This window comes from Dioscorea cayenensis, chromosome 2 (genome assembly GCF_009730915.1).
Source record: "Dioscorea cayenensis subsp. rotundata cultivar TDr96_F1 chromosome 2, TDr96_F1_v2_PseudoChromosome.rev07_lg8_w22 25.fasta, whole genome shotgun sequence".
Lineage (NCBI taxonomy): Eukaryota > Viridiplantae > Streptophyta > Magnoliopsida > Dioscoreales > Dioscoreaceae > Dioscorea > Dioscorea cayenensis.
Genome location: NC_052472.1, coordinates 18,751,151 through 18,773,448, shown reverse-complemented (window position 1 = coordinate 18,773,448; position 22,298 = coordinate 18,751,151). Strand labels below are relative to the sequence as shown.

Below are 22,298 nucleotides of genomic sequence, written 5' to 3'. Positions count from 1 at the left end.
GAGAAATGAAATCAGAAAATAATTTAGCTTTAGCAGCGTAATTGAGATAAGAACCATCTTTATGCTCAAAAGGGGAAGCAATAGCATTAAAATTACCAGCTAATAACTAAGGTAACTAGAGAGAATCCTCCAATATTTTGTGGTTAGATATCGCCTAAGAGTCGTAGACCACTGAAAGGGCACACAAGCATGGGTGACTGGTTGAGGATGCAACATAAATGATTGTCCTAGTTTTGCTCTATAGTTGCAAAAAGCAGAGAGCAATGGGAAACATGATGGTTGGGATTATTTTGGGTATTCTTTGGCGGGCCCATTTTTCATTCATATGAAAATATAACTGTCCACCAATAATTATGAAATCTCTTTTTCCTTAATTTGAGAGAATGTATCTCTCATAAAAAATGTAATATTTTAGACAACATGATCAACCAAACACAATAAAGTGATTCCCTTAATAAAAATTTCAAAAAAAGTAATAACATTCCTCTATATTTAATGCCTATAGTAAAGTTAGGGGGTAAATTTTTCATGTAGTCATCGTGTTATGGTTGATTTTCATTTTGGACATTGTGTTTCAATTGATAACTTTTTGGTCATTAGATATTAATATTTTCACCGAGAGGTCACTTTGGGGTTTTTCGTCCAATTTTAAATGACGTGGTAGTCAGAAATGCCACGTCGCTTTATTTTAATATTTTCACCGAGAGGTCAGCGACGTGGCATTTCCGACTACCACGTCATTTAAAATTGGGCGAAAAACCCCAAAGTGACCTCTCGGTGAAAACAAATCAATATCTAATGACCAAAAGATACAAATTGAAACACAATGATCAAAATGAAAATCAGTTATAACACGGTGACCATATGGAATATTTATCCTAAAGTTAGGTTTCCATTGACTCGGTTTCACAAATTTGAATTATTTTAACATCTTTTAAGTGACTCTCAAAATAAGTAATTATTCTAGTACATTCTCCCTAATTATCCTCTTGCTTATACTAGCCAATTCTTCTTTAAAAAAAAAAAAAAACAAAACAATTCATCTAACTCCCATAGTTAAAGCCCATGTTCCCCACCAACAGCCAAGATCATCCCTAATCTTCAAACCAAATACACCACCGTCCAAAATCATTAAATACACACACACATCACAAGACAAAAACCATTTTAAAAAAATCATCATCATCAATCCGCGCGAATCTCAAAGTCATCCCAGTTGATTATTTCACCCGCCCCAACTCTAACCCACCCTGTGAAATAGCCGAAACCCCCTCCCTCTTCTCCCTTCCTCCATTCCTCTCTCTCTCTCTCTCTCTCTCTCTCGTTCTCCATGCCACCATTCCTCTGCTACTCTCCTCCCAAGATCTCATCTTTCTACCGCTAAAGGTTTGATTTCCATTTCCAGATCTCGTTTGCTGGGTCAGATCTATCTATTCTTTTTTTTTATTTGTTAATTTCTTGTTGTTTGATTCCATTTGTTTTTATGCTTTTTTAATCGTAGACGGATTCTTGATTATTTGAAACACTAGAGAACAATTTCAATGGATGAAGACCCGGCATCGTCCCCCTCTGCCGAGGAGGACGGCCATTTTGAGGCTGTGGATCTCGCCCCCGCTTCCACCTCCTCCCGCACATCCCTCTCCGATGATCCTGGTCGCTCCTCCGGTGCCGTCTCTGAGTCTGTCTCTGATCCTCTTGATCGTGGGAGCTCGTCTTCTGATCGGGTGATAAAGCCGTCGTTGTCCTTTGAGAGTTTTGATTCTTCTACGTCTCCAGTTGCGCCGTTGACGCGGTCCAAGACGAAGCCCGCGATGCCGGAGATTCCGCAGGAGCTTGTGCGTATTGTTGATTCTGCCATTATGGGACGGCCGGAGGGTTTGGAGAAGTTGAGATCTATGGTGTCTGATGGTGGGGGTGGGGATCTGGGGGATGTGCCGAGATTGGTTGTGGATGCGTTGCTAAATACGATGGGTGGAGTGGAGGGTTTGGATGATGGTGATTGGAATGATGGGGGTGGCGGGAATCCTCCGAGTGTCATGCTGAATTCAAGGGCGGCAGTGGTGGCAGCTGAGTTGATCCCTTGGTTAGCTTGGGAGGGGGATTCAGAGCATCAGATGTCGCCGAGGACTAGAATGGTGAAGGGGTTGCTTTTGATCTTGCAGGCTTGTACAAGAAATCGGGCTATGTGTTCAACTTCTGGATTGCTCAGGGTGCTTCTTGAAGCTGCAGAGAAGCTGTTTGTTGATGTGAATGATGGAGTTTTATGGGATGGTTCATTGTTGTGTCAATGCATTCAGGTCTTGGCAGGGCATTCTGTTAGTGTGGTTGATTTGCATCAGTGGCTTAGTTTGATAAAGAAGACCTTGACAACTAAATGGGGTATGAAGCTGATGCTGGCTTTGGAGAAGGCTATGAGTGGTAAAGAAGCTCGAGGCCCTGCTCGTACTTTTGAGTTTGATGGTGAGAGTTCTGGCTTGCTTGGTCCAGGGGATAGCCGGTGGCCATTCACTAATGGATATTCATTTGCCACGTGGATTTACATTGAATCATTTGCTGACACATTGAACACTGCAACTGCAGCAGCTGCCATTGCTGCTGCGGCAGCTGCCCAGTCAGGCAAATCATCTCCTATGTCAGCAGCAGCTGCAGCTAGTGCACTTGCAGGTGAAGGAACTACACACATGCCAAGGCTCTTTAGCTTCTTGTCTTCTGATAACAATGGTATCGAGGCCTACTTCCATGGTCAGTTCCTGGTTGTGGAGACAGGTGGTGGTAAGGGAAAAAAGGCTTCTTTACATTTCACATATTCATTCAAGCCTCAGCGATGGTACTTTATTGGTTTAGAACATTACTGCAAGCATGGCCTGCTTGGGAAGGCAGAGAGTGAGTTGAAGTTGTATGTAGATGGGAGCTTATATGAGAGTCGTCCATTTGAGTTCCCACGGATATCAAAGCCCTTGGCATTTTGCTGCATAGGCACTAACCCACCTCCAACGATGGCAGGTTTGCAACGGCGACGACGACAGTGTCCCTTGTTTGCTGAGATGGGCCCTGTTTATATTTTTAAGGAACCTATTGGGACAGAAAGGATATTTCGACTGGCTGCTAGAGGAGGAGATGCGCTACCTTCTTTTGGTCATGGTGCTGGTTTACCATGGTTGGGAAGTAATGAGCATGTCAGAAATCTGGCAGAAGAGAGCTGGAGATTGGATAGTGAAATTGCAGGCAACTTGCACCTCCTATATCACCCTAGTCTTCTCAGTGGCCGTTTCTGTCCCGATGCTTCACCTTCGGGTGCTGCAGGTTGGTCTTTTCATACCCACTTGTTTTTGTTAGTTTATCTCATATGCAACACTTTTTATTGTCAATAACTTAATTATACAGTTCATTGATTTGATGGACTTCTGTGTGCATAGGATTTCAACCTATGGATGGATAGGCACATCATCTAATGAGACCTTACTTAGCTGAAATGAATGACAAACTGTTGTATATGGAGCAGATGAATTGAACCATTTTAGATTATAAAGATAATATCCTCAACCATTAAACTTAAGTTAAGATTCACTAACTTTTTAGACTATGAAGATAATATCTTCAACCATTAAATTTAAGTAAAGATTTACAAATTTTTTTTTTTTTTCTGAGTTATCTTCTGTCTGTAATCCAATTTACTGCTTGAGTACTCTACTAATAGAAAAGGTATGAACTTTCTTGATCTGCTCATTAATCAATTTCTATCTTATACTTGGCCAATCATTGGTGGCAATGTTCATTTACTATTCTATTAAATAAAATGCTGTCAATTTGACGGATGTGTGCATTTTGATTTGGATATATTTTTACAGATGCTGTAAGAATATAATTTGTTATTGACACTTGAATCATGGGGGATGTTTGATTTAATAAGCTCCTTGGTTCAACCCTTTTTCACACTATCAGCTGACAAGAATACTTTCCATACCATCAGTTAACTGTATAGCTTTGTAAGCTCTCGCTGGAAAAAATGGAGGCAACCTTGGGAAACAACTAATGTTGGTTTTCCTTAAAAACAGTGTTTCATATTGAGGCCCATGCTTCAAGTGCCAGTTCTTGTCACGGTAGTCTGCCATCCAGGATTATAATTGTATTCGTGATCGTCATTAGCCATGACCATTAATTGCTGCACTTGGCAGTTGGCATTGCTGTAAACAGTGAAACCATCATGATGTTTTACCAATGAGTTTGTTTTGAAAGCCTTTTTCAGTCCTCTTGTCAAGCTTAGATTTTCAATGGCTGTAAGATTATTGAAAAGACGTCCGCTTTGCAAACTTTCACATTAAATTGAAGTTGCTGGTATTGACCTTTATCCTGCAATCTTTGTGATAAAGCCTTTGATCATTTGATCCATCTTTCATGTAGTTGCATTGTGGGAGAAAAAAAAGTTCTTAGACATTTGACATTGGAGGATATTATTTGACATGAACGATGATGTTCGTCTTCCTCTAAGTAATTCAGACTTAATTTTAATTGTTTATATCAATGGAGGACAGATTAAAGATGCTATTTGCGTATTTGCTGTTAAAGATCTGCAACTCTGAGGCATATCTGCTTATGACAGCTATTGTGATCAGCATTTGTCACCTACCGATAAAAGTGATGAGATTGTGACTGGGTTCTGCAACTTCTTTTGATGGCAATCAACATCATATATGATCATTTATCTGAAGAACTGTGATTCTATTTTGGAAATGGAAAATATAGAGATCCTTTTAGGAGAAACCATAGGTAACTTTTACTTGAAAATGTTTACAGATTCTATTTTGGAAATTGCATCTTTCGACAAATAAAGACCAAATAGCTAAAACTTCAGAAACATCTTATATCTATCTTCTTGGTTTTATTTAGCCCCTTTATCTTTATATATATAGAAAAAAATCTTGAAATTTCATTTTGGCTCTCAGAACACCAGAAATATTCTCCTTTTCATTTTTGAAGCAAAGATTCAAAGTTTTAAATGACTAAAGATATGCTGCAGTTTGAAAGTTATTGAATTAAAGTTTATATGATAAACTATTTGCTTTAGATGGGTATTTTCACAGTGTTATGTGATAAACTCCTAGTGGGGGTGGCGAGAAAGGAGTGGGGGGTGGAGAGGAAGGGGTTCTTGGTTTAGATGATGAAAATTTGTACCAAGATATGTTGTTCATGGTAATTTTTTGTGAATTTAGCAGTTATCTTTGTCTGCGTTGGATGGGTATGTCCGTAACATAATTGAGTATTTAAAATATTTTGTTTGATAGATTTCTGTAAATTTCTGACTGAATGCTTCTGATTTTGGATGAGGTATATAGAATGGTTGATGCGTGCTTGGGGTAAAATAAAACACCTGGATGACAGTTCCTTCACCCAATCAATAGAGAAATACATTTATTAATCTGATGGCTTTCCAGCTGCAAAAATCTTCCCATGAAAAACTTGTGTTCTCTTATTTAGCAAGTAGATTTGTAGAAGACAATTCATTCATGTGTAATTGAAAAACAATGTTGAACACTTAATATATTTCACGTCTTCTTGAATTTGTTTTTGATTTTGGCATAACAAAAGACAGTTAGTTACTGCTATAAGATTTGTTTTACTGACTGTAAGTAAATGTTTCTATGCTTTGATGATTGCTGATCATATTTTTTAATGATCAGTTTTCCATTGCTTGGCTCATTTTCTTGATCTTTCAGGTCTACATAGAAGGCCAGCTGAGGTCCTTGGACTGGTTCATGTTGCTTCTAGGTTGCGTCCTGGCAGAAGCTTTATGGGCTTTGGCTTATGGAGGTCCAATGGTTTTACTTCCACTTACAATAAACAATGTGCAGGCAGATAACCTTGAACCATCAATTGGTGATTTTCCCCTGTCACTTGCCACTGCTTCACTTGCTGCTCCTATTTTCAGAGTTCTCTCCTTGGCTATGGAGCATCCTGGTAATAATGAGGAACTGTGTCGGACTCGTGCACCTGAGCTTTTGTCTAGTATCCTGAGATACATTTTGCAATCTCTATCAACATTGGAGGTTGGAAAGGAGAATGGAATAAGTGATGAGGAGCTTGTTGCTGCAATTATTTCTCTTTGTCAATCTCAGAAGAATAATCATGTGCTTAAAGTACAACTGTTTAGTACTTTGCTGTTGGATTTGAAGATGTGGAGTTTGTGCAAATACGGCTTACAAAAAAAGCTATTATCTTCGCTTGCAGACATGGTCTTCACTGAGTCATTGGCAATGCGTGATGCTAATGCCCTGCAAATGCTTCTCGATGGTTGCAGAAGATGCTATTGGATTGTTCATGAACCTGATTCAGTTGATACTTTTTCACTCCGTGAAGCACCTAGGCCTATGGGTGAAGTCAATGCTTTGGTTGATGAGCTGTTAGTGATCATCGAACTGTTAATCGGTGCTGCAACACCCTCATTGGCTGCTGATGATGTTCGCTGTTTGATAGGTTTCTTAGTTGATTGTCCACAGCCAAATCAGGTAGAGTATTGGGATGAATTTATGAATGACCTAAAATTATTATGAAAGATTTTCTTGTTTTTCATTCTTATAATTAGGTACCACTTTTCCCATTTCTAAATTGTTTAATAGTAAGTGTAGCATGAAAATTTTTGCGAATGCACAATGAATTTGTACACAATAGGATTGCATCAGGTTTCTTGTTTTAAATTTTTTTTATCTCTGCATCTGTAATGCATGGTCTTGTTGGATCAGTATAGTATGAAAACATTGTGTGTATTTGTTTTTTTGTTTCTGTTCTCTTTTGTTTGTTAGTTTGTTTTGGGCAAATGTTATTGTATTATTTGTTGAAACATAACAGCAGAAATTCGTTTAACGTTTAAAGAAGAAATTTAGCAAGAGTTATCAATCGCATGCTTCGATTTGTGAGGAAGCTTCCCATCTCATATCTTGGACTTCCTCAGGGATATTTGCTGCTTAGATTTGAAGATTGTAGCCATAGGACCGGTTTTTGTAATTTGCTCCTGTGGCAAGACTTTCACTTAGAGCTTTGTTGTGGTTTTAATGAGTTTAGATAGTCAGACCTTTTTATCTATGATTAGTATCTATCCTTTTAGTGGTCACAAGTCTGTTATGTTTTTGGTTCATCAGGCAAATATTTCGCAGCCAAATTACTTTTCCATATTGTGACATTCTGGAAGGGAGATTCTCATGACCGACAGACATGGCTAACTTGTACTGTTTATTTCAAAATAAATTTCTTTTAACCAATAAAGAAAATTTTCAGTCATGTCCGAAGTCATTACTAAAACTGCAAGGTCGGGGTTGAGTTGAGAATGTGGGAGGAGCATGCGGACCGCTTGCTTCGCCAAGAACAACCATTGGTTGTAGCATTTTTTATCAATAGGAAGAGGAGAAGTTCGTTAGGAAATTTTTACATGGCACGACAATCCATATACATATAGAAGGGAAGTTTTGTTGATGGATTCCTGTTGTTTTGTATCTAGAGCCTGCCAATATGTGAAGGTTGGTGGAAATTATCCTAAGAAATGGGGATGACAACAAAATTCAAAACTATCGAGAAAGGATAAAATTGATAATCTGAATGAGACTAATGTTGTAAGGGCAAGCTGTTAGCATGCTTAGAGTTATCCTCTGAAGGTCATTGTGTGTATTTTCCTTTACTGTTAAGTGTTGAACTTATAAGAATTATTAGTATACTTTTGTTTTATGCCTCATTTAATTATTTTTTTCTTACAATAAATAAATATCTATTTGGAAAACAGACATTCATGTAGTGTTTTGCTTATAATGAACTGACTTAGTGCGTCACTTTTTACTTTTTAACTAGTCTAATAAGTAGAAAGGAAGGTTTTCTGTTATTTTCTGCTCTGTTTTGGATTTAGTATCACACTGTTTGATAATTTTTTCTGTTGATATGATTTTTAATAATAACTTGCATGTGCCATTTTTAATGGTAAGTCATTATCGTAAATTGCTTGGTGTTTTTCTTGTTGTGGCTAGTGACACCCCCTACTCAATGTTTGGTACTTACGGTTTCATCCAAAGTGTTGTATTGCTCTGCAGGCTGACCGGTTTCCTTTTGGATACATAATTTGCAGGTTGCGAGGGTGCTGCATCTGATCTATCGTTTAGTGGTTCAACCTAACACATCTAGGGCTCAACAATTTGCACAAGCATTCATTTCTTGTGGAGGTATTGAGACTCTGCTTGTTCTTCTGCAAAGAGAAGCTAAAACCGGTGATCATAACATATTTGATAACTCCAATTTTAGAGGCTCCAACAAGGAAAATGTATCCAACAAGATTCCTGAACTGGAAATTTCTACCGAGAAGACAGAAAAGCAACATTCCCCTGTAGATTCCCCTGAAATTAAAGATCCTGCTTCTAATGAAGAAGGCCTTCAATGTGAGTCTTCTGATTCTGATAAAAATCCTATTGACGATTCCTTGACTCCGAAAATCGAAAGCATGCCATCAGCTTCTGAGCATCAGCTTCTAAAGAACTTGGGAGGCATAAGCTTTTCAATAAGTGCTGAAAGCGCTAGAAATAATGTGTATAATATTGACAATGGTGATGGCATAGTTGTTGGCATAATCAACCTTTTGGGTGCTTTGGTCATGTCTGGCCATCTTAAGTTCAGCTTAAGTTCTGTTTCTCCTAGTGTGCCAAGTAGCACCCTTGGAGCACTGCCTGAGGAAGGAAACACCATGTTTGATGACAAGGTTTCTCTATTACTTTTTGCTCTACAGAGGGCTTTTCAAGCAGCCCCACAAAGGCTTTTGACAAGCAATGTCTATATGGCTTTGTTGAGTGCAGTGGTAGGTTATTATTATCCCTCAAGCTAATAGAATGTGTTTTTAGCTTGTTCTTTGAGGATTCTACTTTTCAAGCATCAAATTTTTTTCACTTGCTGACCTTGCTCTCATTGTTTCTACTAATGTTTGTTTATGTTCTTTGTTTTGCCTTCTTCAACAATCATTACAGTGAGTTTTGAAATGACCTTACTGCTGACATTCTATATTCCCCTTATTGGAACAGATTTGATGCTCTTTCTTAATGAAAGACACTTCTAGGATATGTATGATAAATTATCTATTACTTGACTCTGGATTCTGGTGTAACCATTTTCATGTTTCTAGCTGTTGATTCTGAGTGTTTTTTAAATTTAATTACTTATTTCTTTCGTAATACTAGTCATTTTTATGTTTATTATCTCTTCTGTTCATTGTAAATTGCTTGTTTGTTTGTTTGTTTTTTCGTTCTATATAACCAAATTCTTGATTCGATGCTATATTTGTAAATCAGATCAATGTTTCTTCGAATGATGATGGTCTAAATCTATATGACTCTGGTCATCGCTTTGAGCATATCCAACTCTTATTGGTACTTCTCCGTTCACTTCCGTATGCATCTAGGGCGTTCCAAAATCGAGCTATACAGGTAAGATCGATGAACTCTTGAAGTCTCTGCTAGATTGGTTTCTGTCTCTTTAGGTAACTTATCATATATTTTCGAATTGTCTTATTATGTATTAAGACGTAAAGTTACGTAATACATAATAAGACAATGGCTAAACAAATCTGATTAAAAGTACAATAATGAAGCAAATTTTGAAAAGTTTCATTCAGTGCCCCCTTTTTCAAGCCCTTTTTCTCTGTTTACCATATTAATATCATGACTGAGTTTTACGTTACTTTTTCCTATTATATAATGAATGATTGGTTTTCTTAGATTGTTATGGGATGCTTAAGGCCTTTGAAGCACCATATTCATGTGTACTAATACATCTCTTCAAGTTATAATTGTTTATGTATACTTGCATTTTTCTGCTTGGTGCTTCTAGGTTTCATTGAAGTCATTGTTTTTTTACAGATCTTTTGGCATTTTTATGCTAGAATTTTTTAAGAAGAGCCAGATTGGTATCTGACTTACTAGACCCAATCATTTTTGCTTATTTCACATGAAGAGAAGTGAAACAATTGTTCTAAAGAACTTCTGTGTTAATAATTTTGTAACTCTTGGGTTGAAGGTCGTCATTGCTTGATATTTGAGTGTTGGTCCTTGATCTGTAGCCTGGGAAGGTTTTGACCCTTGTGTTACTGAACCTCCTTGACCTTTAGTTATTGATCATTAGGGCAACATAGGCCTGTATTTTTTGTCAAGTCCGTAGGTTATCAATGATGCTTCATCTTTGGATGTGCATAAATATACTTTTAAACTGAACCTTCCCCAACAGAGTGATGTGAGACGAGGCAAACTGAATGTTAATTGTACTAGAGGGGTGAGTTAACTAGTATCCCTGAAGGAAAACTGAATGTTAATTGTACTGAGGTTTGTGAGAGAAAATAATTATGGTCAAATTTTAGGAATAATGAAATCCAGCTGTAAATTGGATAAAGGCAAATCCAGGCCGTGTTGAAATTATAAAGAAGTATTATTGTAATATTGAAATTATTGGGTGTCAACTTGGAGTTTTATAATGCTATGTGGCTGTACTAGAGTAATAAAATGTTTCTTTAAGTATAATATTCATTCAAGAATATATGTTGATATCAGATGAAGTTCCGTTTGTTGGACAAGAAGTTGTTTCCTTTGTGAATTTTGCAGTGATAGAAGGTAGAAATTGGCGAGTTAATACGATTCTGAAGTTAGATTGTATATTGTAGACCTATGAGAACACTTGAGTTCATTCTTTTTGTCCTTTTTGAAAATCTTGTTCATAAAGGGTCATTGTAGGCTTTATAAGACATTTCCCTGCAAGACTTGAATTGTGGTTTGAAGTAATTGATTATTCAACCATCCCATAATTTTAGAAGTTTTGTTAACTTAATATTATTTAAAGGTATGCTTTTCTAGTGGGTACTTCTACTTTTCTATTTCTGGTGAAGACATAATTTTTCAATTTACCCTTTCCAATTTATTATATTATTAAATTCTGAAATTCCCTTTTATATGATTTCAGGATCTTCTGTTTTTGGCTTGCAGTCATCCAGAAAATAGGAGCTGCCTTACTGGGATGGAAGAATGGCCTGATTGGATCTTGGAGGTCCTCATTTCGAATCATGAAGTATGTTTTGTCATCATTATTTTTTTTTTTATTGTTTTTGTTACCTACAGTCTATGTTAAATGATCCAGACTTGAATCTAAGAATTCATCATTGTGATGCTATTAATGAGTATATTTTGTTACAATTCAGCCAGGTTTCTTAAGTTAATTGTTCTAAAATCTCTATGTACTTACAGATGGGTTCAAACAAAACTACTGATGGCATGAACTTCAGTGAGATAGAAGACCTCATCCACAATTTCCTTATTATCATGTTAGAGCATTCAATGCGACAAAAAGATGGATGGAAAGTGAGTTTTTTGCATAAAAATAAACATAATTTATTCCTTGGGATGATGTATAATTTTAGTGGTCATACTTTTCATGTTGGAACATATTTATTGGGCTTTTATTTTAATATTTTCATGGTTAACTACTTTTCTCAAAAGAAACAGTCTCTTTTCATCATGGTATGTGTTCGTGGGGCTCAAAAGAAAGTAACTGAATTAGGATTCAGCGTTATTTTTTTTTTATGTGTACCTTCTTAAAATCATTTGTTTATTTTACATGCATATGGCATGTCAGTTGTTGTAGTTACAACTATTTGTCAGTGATAGGGCATGCTTGGGGAGGGTGCAAACATGCTGATTCTATTGGGCTGCGTGCTGCTCAAGAATATTTAAAATTGTTTTTGACATGCCGAGTTTGGCCAACTTTCAGTAAATTGGGCATGGGTTGAGCCTATAACATGTATCTGCTTAAGTATAAATCTGTTGGTTGGAGTTGATCTTATGAGTAAAACAACGCTTACAACCTAGTCTTGTATGCATCAACCATTACAACAGTTTAGGAGTTATTTTTTTTCGTATTATTAGTCACATGTGTGTGGTATTACTCTTAAAATCTCTTTGGAGTCGATTTCTACTGGAAAACCAGCTGTGGAACTTTGGGCCTGTTAAACTAAAATTGGTGACAGTTCATCTTTTCACAGCCATAATTTTGTCAAAGCCTTACTTGCTTACACATTCATTGGCACATGAAATAAATGGTCTTTGAAGCATTGCTTTGCTCTCAGTGACGCTCCATTTCAGTTTTATTGCCATCTCATCGTGATTAAATCTTCTGAGCGGTCAATCTTTTTTCTTACTCTGCTATTATTTAATTACTCCTTCCTCTTAACCAAGCTGTGACGTTAGTCCCCGTGGTATTCACCTCTGTTCTCTTCACCTATGCTTAATCCATCACAAGTAATTGATGTCTGGGGCATAAGCCTTAAGCCTTCATAGTGCTTGCCATGGTAATGGTGCTTGAAGCATTAGATTCAAGCCACAAGTGCACACATAGTGTTTTTCCTATAGAAAATTGTTAGTATGAAGTCCTCTTTGAATTAAATTTTATTTGGTTTTAATTTTTGCTAAACATTTAATTTATAAAAAAAAAAGCCATTATTACCTTTTTCATTTTAATTTTATAATAAACTTTAAGGGATAGTGTGTTCCTAGTGGTATCACATCATGTGTTATGTCTTGATTTATATTTTTATGATGTTTGCAGGATGTGGAAGCAACAATTCACTGCACAGAGTGGTTGTCCATGGTTGGGGGATCTAGTACTGGAGACCAAAGAATCAGGTATTAATTTATACAGGTAGCATTTTATAGGTCAACTGGAAATATCACTTATTTCATCCTCTGTTGTTTTGTTTAAATCATTTAATGAGTGAAATACCCTCTGGAAGAAAACTCCTGCAAGCATGTTTATTTGAACCCAATCTGAGTAATTTAGTAGATTGTTCTTACTTTCCAAAGTTTAAGGCCGTGCCTCTTTTACCAAGTTACCTTGATGTTTTCTGTGCCAAACTTCTGATAGTTCGGTGCAAGTAGTTAAAGAACCTGTTAATCCTGTTTATCGAGTTTTCTTTGCTGTCTGCTATGTAGGGGTGTAATCGATCAAGTTCGAACCGAGCAGTAGCGAGCTCGAGCTCGACTGAAAATTCGGTACTCAATACTTGGCTCGAGCTCGATCGAGTATTTATTTTATAGCTCGAGCTCGATTCGGTACACAAATCGAGCTATTCGAGCTCGCTCGATTAAGCTTGAAAAAGCTGAAAATAACCATAAACATTATGCTCGAGCTCGACTCGAAACTTTTTCCCCTTGATTTTTATCAAATAAATCTAATATTATATATACATATATGCTCGATTAGGCTCGTGAGCACTCGAGCCTAGTATCACAATACTCGAATTCGGCTCGCTCGACTACTCGAGCTCCTCGAGCTCGAGCTCGGCTTGACTGTGACCGGGCCGAGTTCAAGTTTTCACCGAGTCGAGCCCGAGAAACTTGCGAGTAAAGGTGTATCATTTACACCCCTACTGCTATGTTCCATGTGCTACACCTGTATGTGGAAAAATCTGAATGTGGTGGTGATTGAGTTTTATCAATTTTCTTATCTCATTGGTGTTTAGGATTAGCAACAGACAACTCTACTATATCAACACTTTTAATATATGTAAAGGGGTACGCATATAAGTGGGAGTTCTTGACTATTTGTGTACAAGTTATATCCTATGAAATTTACACACAAAAACTATTGGTTAGTCGGAAATTTAGTTTTTTCATCTCTTTTTGTATGTAATTGGCAAAATTTTGCTTTGTGTGTTTTGAGCTCTGTTACCATTGATTTTAATATTTTTTTATTGTAACAGGTAAAGAGAACTGGAAGCGAACTCTTTTCTTTGTTCATTTTCTTAGCCTCTGATTTTGTATCAATTTGTCTTATTTGCTTAGGCGAGAAGAATCATTACCTATTTTCAAAAGAAGGCTCTTAGGTGGGTTGCTAGATTTTGCTGCTAGGGAGCTTCAGGTTCAGGTATTCTTCATTCTTTGGTGGGATTTCTCAATCTCTGCAAATGTATCAATTGTAGTCCTGTTATGTGTGTGTGTGTGTGAACTCTGTCTGAACTATACTTTTTTTACTGCCAGATATTGTTGTACTGATCCTGAAGGTTCTTTTAAGCCTTGTTAATTGCTTGATCTCGATCTAACAAGTTATATGTATCTACCTCATTAATTGCTTTATCTCTCACTAACAAGCTGTCAGCATCTTCCTCACTAACTTTTTCTGGAAATCATCTTAGATATGCTTGAGGAGCAATTACTGAAGCTAGGCCATTTATGGTGAATAGATTCCACTTGCCTGGTTTTAGACAAAATTGGATCCTGAATAGCTGTGCCTAATTGGTTGAAATTGGATGTGATTTGTCTTATTCCATTCATGGCTGCTCCTAATAATGACTCAATTTGACAGATGCCACTCTAAGAAGAATTTGGTTCAATCACAATCCAGAGTAGATTCATGGACAAAGGTCCCATTCAAACATAAAGTGGCCAAATCCATTACCAGCAATTGCTTACAACCTCAATTGGTTGAGAAGAAAACGATAGAAGCTTTTTTAGGGTGCATTTTCATATTCTTAGTTGACACATGCACTTGTATATGGCATGGGTGAGTGCAGTTAGGATGCACACAAAGCAAATTGGTTCTGCACAGCTGAATTATTGTTAACCCTGACACGTGCATCTATTTAGAATTGTTTCCTTTTAGTGAGTTAAGATATAGAGTTGCTGTTATATTGCAAGGTGAACTAGTGGATGGTTGGCACAAGTGAACCTGGTCAAGCTAGAAATAGCTTACATTGAAGGGTGTTTTGTATCATGTTTGAAGTGGCCCTAATAATAGTTTTATTTTTATTAACTCTGTTTACCCAGATAGTGTTTTGTAAATTTATACATTTTGGGAAAGATACACATCTTATGTAAATTATATTCAAAGTTGATCTAGTGATTTTGCATTGTCTAAAGGGATTTTGGCAGGAGCCCATAATCTTTCTTTGGGTAGGACACAAAATTTTCTTTGCTTGCTTTTCCACCCACTTAAATTATCATGATCTTCATGTTTGTCAGTGCTTCGGTAAATCTTCAACTGTATAAATTTGGTTAGTTTATGTTGATTTGTCCTTCTTTTAATTTTTATAGCTTTTACCTCATTTATAATTTCCGTTGTGATAATATCTTCAAATCTTTTACTTCAAAATTGTTTTTGTCTGGACTTGTTTCATTAATCATGTTTTGTGATTTCTCAATTATTATTCTCGCATGGAGACTGATACTCATTTTCACTAAATCATCTAGCATTGCTGGTTGATATACTTTGCTGTAAAAATAATATACCGATATAATCTGTTGACAGTATCTATATTCTTTTGAATGATATGCAGCTCAGTTATCGAACATTACATTTCTGATGAATATCGGAGTGTTTGAGCTTCAAAAATTCATTTGAAGAAGGTTTTGAAAAGTATAATTTTTTTGAAAAATATGTTTTTTTATTTATTTATTTTGTGTAGGTATACTGGCCTTTGGTTTGGTTGGTTTTACGTTTTATTTTTAACTGAATTTTGTAATTATTGATTGTCTGTAGCCTCAAATATGAATTCAGTGATACATTTCAATATGTTTTGGGTGCTTTTACACTGGTAGATAAAATTAAGTGGTTATAGACTTTATTACAAGCTTTTCCATGGAGGAGTAACATATTTTATTCTGTTTTTTGGCCATATAAGTGGTATGTGATTATGCCTGTGACAGTATTAATTATTTGAGCTTGATTTATGTTTTTATTGTTGACTTGTAAAGGAATCCAACTTTCATCCTTTTATTTCTTTTATTTGATGAGATTGTTATATATTTAAGATAGATGAAATATTATTGGCTCCATAACACACACACACACACATATATATATATAATATCTTCAAATTTTTGCCTAAGTGGTTCTAGAGTAGCTAGCGCCAAATTTCCGTTTCCTTTGGTTATTCACAAAAGAACAGTTTGTTATTAATGTATGCTGCACTTGTGGAAATTCTAAAAGTCATTCTTTTGTAGTTGCTGTTATAAATTACTTTTCTTCCTTCCATAATTCATATACTTTGTTTGATTGGGATCCACTATTTGGAATGTAGGTTTTATCTGTTGCTAGAAAAGTTTCTTATATATTTCATTTCTTAATAACTTGTTTGAACTTCTCCATATTGACAATAAACATGAATTAGTACAATTATCCAATCCTTCACTTGCAGCAGACTCAAGTTATTGCTGCAGCAGCTGCGGGTGTGGCTGCTGAGGGATTATCACCAGAAGAAGCTAAAGTGGAAGCAGAGATTGCTGCAAATCTTTCTGTGGCTTTGGCAGAAAATGCAATTGTTATTTTAATGCTTGTAGAAGATCATTTGAGATTACAAGGACAATTATATTGTGCTTCTCGATCCACTGATGGTCTGAGTTCCCCATCTTCAGTGGCCTCATCAGATGTTAGTCGCTCAAATTCTCAGGGTAAAATTGGTGGTGAATCTTTAGATACAATTAACTCCAGGAAGTCGTCATTATCTAGTGATGCTGGAGGGCTTTCATTGGATGTAGGTGCACTGATGCCTTTAATTTTTTCTGTCATTATCTCTTTTTGAAATTTTCTGCTGACTTTTGCTCAATATTTTAAATTTTTTGGTGGTAAGTGCCCTCTGAAGTTGCTGAGGTCTCATTAGGAGTTTTTGGTTAATGAGTCAGTATTACTACAATATATTGGTGTACGAAATGCTTACACTTAACATCTCTCAAGCAGTACTTCATGAGCAAACTACTTGTCTGATATTTATGTATATACTTTATTACCAAATTTCTTTATTTAGACATACAATTATGATTGCTGTTTTATTATATGATGTTAGCATTGTAAATGTTTTTTTGGAGATTTCTGGGAAGTTTATGGACATCTCAACATTGGTAGTTGTAGTCGTCATACTCCATACTGATGTATTCTGGCCCAGCCCTGAAAAAAGGTTTTTTAAGGTTTTGTTTCTGTTTATGCGTGTGTGTGATCTGATGGGATGATGGGAGTAACATAGATGAAGTAGGAACATAGGTGTGCTGTTGGCAGTCTCTAAACCTAATGATGGTAGCTGCTGAAGGCATTGGAATTGCAAGCAGCACCAAATAGAGTGATGAGCATGGACATTCATTCTCTGTACATGTAGGCCAGTGCTATATAAACTGATTTAAATTTAATTTTATGTCAATAAAATATTTACTGAAACTTTTTTTAGGATGTCAAAGATCATTAACAGTGGGCATGGTAGAGGATTTTTTATAGGCAGTGGTAAAGCTTTCTGATTGAATGCTTGGATAGTGTGCAACTGCTGTATGCCTTCAAGTGATTAATGCACATGAAATTTCAAATGCATGTTCTATTGCTTGTTAAGTTTTTCCTCAAGTCATGAAAGATTTATTTGCAAAAGTTAAGGTTGCCAAAATTAGAGGAGTCTCCACATAGTGATCATGCTTTGATTCTTGGCTGTTATTAAGTTGTACATCCAAAGTTTCTGTATTTACAGATACAAGGAATCTTGGTAAACATAGCTGCCTATTGATTTTTCCATCTTGCCTTTCCCATTCATTTCCTTCTACTCAAGGGATAGTGCTGAGATTCTCTTGAAAGTTGTGCTTCATGTGTATATCGTGTATTAATTACTATGATTAGTTGCCGTCTTAGAGTAGCACTATTATTTTTTTCATTTAGAAAGTATTTGACTTCTTGAGCTGCATAATTTTTGTTATTTGTCTTATAAATGAGATAGCTAGTAGAAACTTTATATTGTAATGATCTTTACTGATTAAACACAACCATTGAAACTATAAATTGTAGTAGGTATAGTTTAGTAGTGAAAATATTAGGCCTTCTTTTAACATAAATGGTTAGTGGGTCTTTCAGTTCTGTTACATCATTTTTTTTTTCTTCCTGAAGTTTCTTTAAAATTATTGCTGTTTTGCTCGTAATCAGGTTCTTGCCTCTATGGCTGATGCAAATGGACAACTTTCTGCCTCAGTTATGGAACGTCTTACTGCGGCAGCTGCTGCGGAGCCTTATGAGTCAGTTCGTTGCGCTTTTGTATCTTATGGAAGTTGTGCTTTAGACCTAGCTGAAGGTTGGAAGTATAGGAGCAGAATGTGGTATGGTGTTGGCCTTCCTTCGAAGGGTGTAGTATATGGAGGTGGGGGTAGTGGGTGGGAAGCCTGGAGATCAGCATTGGAGAAGGACTCAAATGGGAACTGGATTGAACTTCCTTTAGTAAAGAAGTCAGTTGCTGTGCTCCAAGCTCTTCTTTTGGATGAAAGTGGAATTGGTGGTGGTCTTGGTATTGGAGGTGGATCTGGAACTGGAATGGGTGTCATGACAGCACTCTACCAATTGTTGGACAGTGATCAGCCATTTCTTTGCATGCTTCGCATGGTACTAGCTGCAATGAGAGAGGATGACAACGGTGAAGATGACATGTTTATGAGGAATATAAGCGTGAAAGATAGCATGCCAGAAGGGTTGAATACTCAGCCTGGAAAAATGCTATCATTTGACAACAAGCGTTTGCCAACCAGGAAACCTCATTCTGCACTTCTGTGGAGGTAGCCTCATCAAATCTGCTTCTTCACAAAGTATATTGTTTTTTTCTTTTTCCTTGGTTATTCTTAAGCCTATATATTTGAAGTCTTCTACTTTCCTTTTACATTCCAATGGCTTGCATTGTTCATTCAGTGCCTTATTTTATTAAGTTTTACCTTATCCTCGTTCCATATAACTATAATTCCTTAATCCTCTAATGTTCTATCATGTCATTTGTTTCGTGTAGATGGCAAAATCATCCCTAATGCGACTATGATAGTAAGTTCTGACATTGGTATAGCTATTTGATTTCCTTGAGGTTTGTACCTTGGTCCATCAGGCCATGCACTTCCTACTTCAAGATGTAGTGATGTTACAATGAGATTGGTCCAACCACTAGGCAATCTGGTCCCTTTGACTTCTTTGATCTAGGGATGAAAAACTGTATGGAAGGCTTGAAACAATATCAATTTGTTAAATCAAAGTTCCTTATATTGTTTATGCTAAGTTTTAAGTTCCTCTACAACAAATTATGTAGGCATGATTAAGTATTCCACAACAGGCACCAACTGATTCATGACCTTTATTTATATGAGCTGTAAGGAATCTTTAAAACTCTTTAGTCATTTGCAATGGTTCGATTTTCATGATGCAACTGTGTCAAGCGATTCCATGCCTTCTTATTTTCAACTAACATTTATGTTGCTTAAGTTCAAGTATCTTTTTTCTAATTTGGTTTTCTTGTCTTGCACCTCGACCTGTATTATGGTTTAACATAGCAAACTACAAAGAAGAATATGTGGTCTAATTTCAATTTTGTAATATTTGATTTGCGTTTAAGTTAAAGCCACCTATTTGTTATTGATCATATTCATTTTCTCAGTACATATTGATTATCAATTAATTTTTTTTTTAATTATGCTCCATTTACATGCCATCTAGTTTATTTAAAGCCTCATTTGTGTATCTCACTTGCTTTTTATGATCAATTTATGGATGTGGATATGTTTTTGATGTGCAGCGTTCTTTCACCTATTCTAAACATGCCTATATCTGAATCCAAGAGGCAAAGGGTGCTGGTTGCATGCTGTGTTTTATACGCTGAGGTTTGTGAATTGTGTCTTTTGACAATCTCATATCATAATGGAAAATTTTCTAGTTTAGTATTTTGTTTGTTATTCATGTCATTGATTTATCTTACAGGGCATTTACTAATTTTAAAACTAGATTGAGTTTGTTGTACTTCTGATAGTTAATTTAATGTTTTTGTGTACTGTATGGTTATATGAAGATTTTTCTTGCATCTAGCATTTTCATGTTGTTGAAACAATGCGTCAGTAAACAGATTGTCTTCTTTGATTATGTGACAATTTTTTCTTGACAATATCTCTTGAGATAGAACATGTGACACATATAAATGATTCCACATAGTAGAGGTTAATACAATATCCTTAGAAAAGTAGATCATGAAGCTTCTCCCTTTTGCTCATTGCATTATATGGATTGACATTTTTTTGACTGCATAATGTTTTTGGTAGCCCTTCTAATTGGATCTCTTGTTGATTGAAGGATGATTTCTATCTTCCCTTGTTGATAACTTATACAATAAAAAATGTAAAGCAATGTTTGACGTCACCATTCTTCGTTCCCAGGTAACTAATGTGGGCAAATAAATCTCCTGACTCAATTTTAAAGTGTCTACTATTTCTTGTTGGCCAGAGAGCCTTAGCAGGCTCAGCTTGATTGTTTGACCTCTTTGTATTGGTTTGAATTAGCCTGAGTGGCGATTAGCCCAAATTTAATTTCACTTTCGGTTTCCTCTAGTTCCAGGAAAGTGCTATTCTCTTGTTGTACATTTTTTTAATTTTATTTATTATTTTTTCTTGGTAAAGTCATTGAGCCGAAGTTATACCATCAACAAGGAGAAGAAGATCTTTCCAAAGCTGTTATAGGATCTCAAACCATTTAATCAAATATTATTTGAACTTGATATATCAATTTTTCAATGGCATCATAACCCTTTGACAAAGCATATTATAGATGGTAAAAGAAGTCCAGGTTTATGTTTATTTGCTGGGTGGGATTAGGCTTCCAATTTTTGGTGCAACACTATTCTTAGTTTTTGTAATAGCCATAGACATTAAGGGTGCATTTGATATGTGAAAAAACAAGGGACAACACAACACAAATTTTCTTGTACTTTGTTTGATTTGCAAATGGGGTAGGAATACAGCATAAGAGGCTGTTTGAGTACAGCACATGTAGCTGAAAATTTTATCCCGTCAAAATCATGGTACGACTTTTTAACTGAGGGACAACAAAACTTAAAGAAAATTTTGCCCCCAATTTAAATTAAAAATTACAACAATGCCTAACCTCAACCCAATCAAAGATTTCACAGCCCTAACTTCTTCACCTTATTCTCACACCCCGACCATAATCGCGCCTCCTTCACTTTCTGCTCATGCCCCCACCACAGCTGCTGCTCCTTCTCGTGAAATCCCTCTCCTCCTCCTCCTCCATTCCCTTTCTCTTTCCCTTCTCATCTCTCTAAGATTTCTAAATTTCTAGGGTTTCTCGGTAAGTTAGTATTCTATGGAATTTAACTTGGATATTATTAATGTTATTGTTCAACCAATTACTAATCATTCTGTTAGCTAGGTTTAAACCTGATATTATAATGATGATAGTAAGGTGGTCAAACCCTGGGTTTAACCTTGTTACCTTGGTTTGACCCCTACTTATTATTGGATTTTCTTATTATTGTACATTCCTAGTTATTTTTGTAAGCTATTATTTTATGTTACCTCTAATTATACAATGTGTCGAGTTAGTATAATCTGTTCTTTTTTACTATTATTGTTTCTCCCTTATTTGGCTTTTTCTGATTAACTAAAAAAGTTTACATTCCTTTGCTATCCGAAAACAAGCAATCATAAACTGTTCCCACTTATTATATTACGTCTTATTATATTATGTTGTTGCTTAGTTCTTCATGTTTCCGTTTATTATTTGACTTCCCTTGTTTGTAATGTTACTTCTAATTATTATAGGTTTCTACTTGTTATTGTAAATTTCTACTTATTATTGTAAGTTCTTACATGTTATTGTACTTTTCTATGTATTATTATAAGCTACTAATTATTTTCGCTGACCTTACCTCTGTATACATGAGTTTTTAAAAAACTCTACCTTACCTTATCTCCAAATACCTCCTCCCTAGCAGGCCCTTAGAGGAGACTTTTCTCAATATCATTGTCAGCACAAGTGAGTTTATTTTCGTTTTAGTCAATGCTCGTGAAAACTTAAAAATAGTTGCTGAAGTAGATGTATATCCATATATTTTTGTATGGAAAATATTTTAAACGGCACTAACAAAATTCTATATTGTTTTAAGCGGACATGTTAACAAAATTTATGATGTGTTTATGGTAAGTAATTATTAATAGATATATTTTAAAAATCATAAATATAATAATGTACTTATAATTTTACTAGCTATAAAAAAATTTAAGTGGTCACTATTAAAGATGAGAGAAAACTTCAAGATATATTGCTTTGTAAAATTTTTTATTCCAAAACAACATAAGACAATATAAGGATATTGCTTTAATTTTACAGCTTTGTTTTCAGTGCTTGTGGAAAACAAACGGAGAACAACACAAAAAGATTTGTGATGTCCATTGAATATCAAATAGAGAACAGTGCAAACAGTTATGTTGTCCCATAGCCACTTGTACAGTGATGTACTCTTA

General features: G+C 35.8%; 1 protein-coding gene across 1 annotated transcript in view; it reads left to right on the top strand.

The window, feature by feature from the left end:
* The first annotated feature begins 1,256 nt into the window (after positions 1-1,256).
* The window catches only part of LOC120275749 (BEACH domain-containing protein C2-like), a 35,205-nt gene continuing 14,163 nt past the window's right edge, over positions 1,257-22,298 (top strand). The window contains 13 exon segments of the mRNA XM_039282441.1: positions 1,257-1,386; positions 1,502-3,303; positions 5,715-5,776; positions 5,778-6,503; positions 8,105-8,824; positions 9,312-9,446; positions 10,969-11,073; positions 11,250-11,363; positions 12,607-12,683; positions 13,842-13,923; positions 16,196-16,528; positions 17,947-18,566; positions 19,565-19,649. Of these exon segments, the coding sequence (XP_039138375.1) occupies positions 1,542-3,303; positions 5,715-5,776; positions 5,778-6,503; positions 8,105-8,824; positions 9,312-9,446; positions 10,969-11,073; positions 11,250-11,363; positions 12,607-12,683; positions 13,842-13,923; positions 16,196-16,528; positions 17,947-18,566; positions 19,565-19,649 (4,821 nt within the window). The 5' untranslated portion in view covers positions 1,257-1,386; positions 1,502-1,541.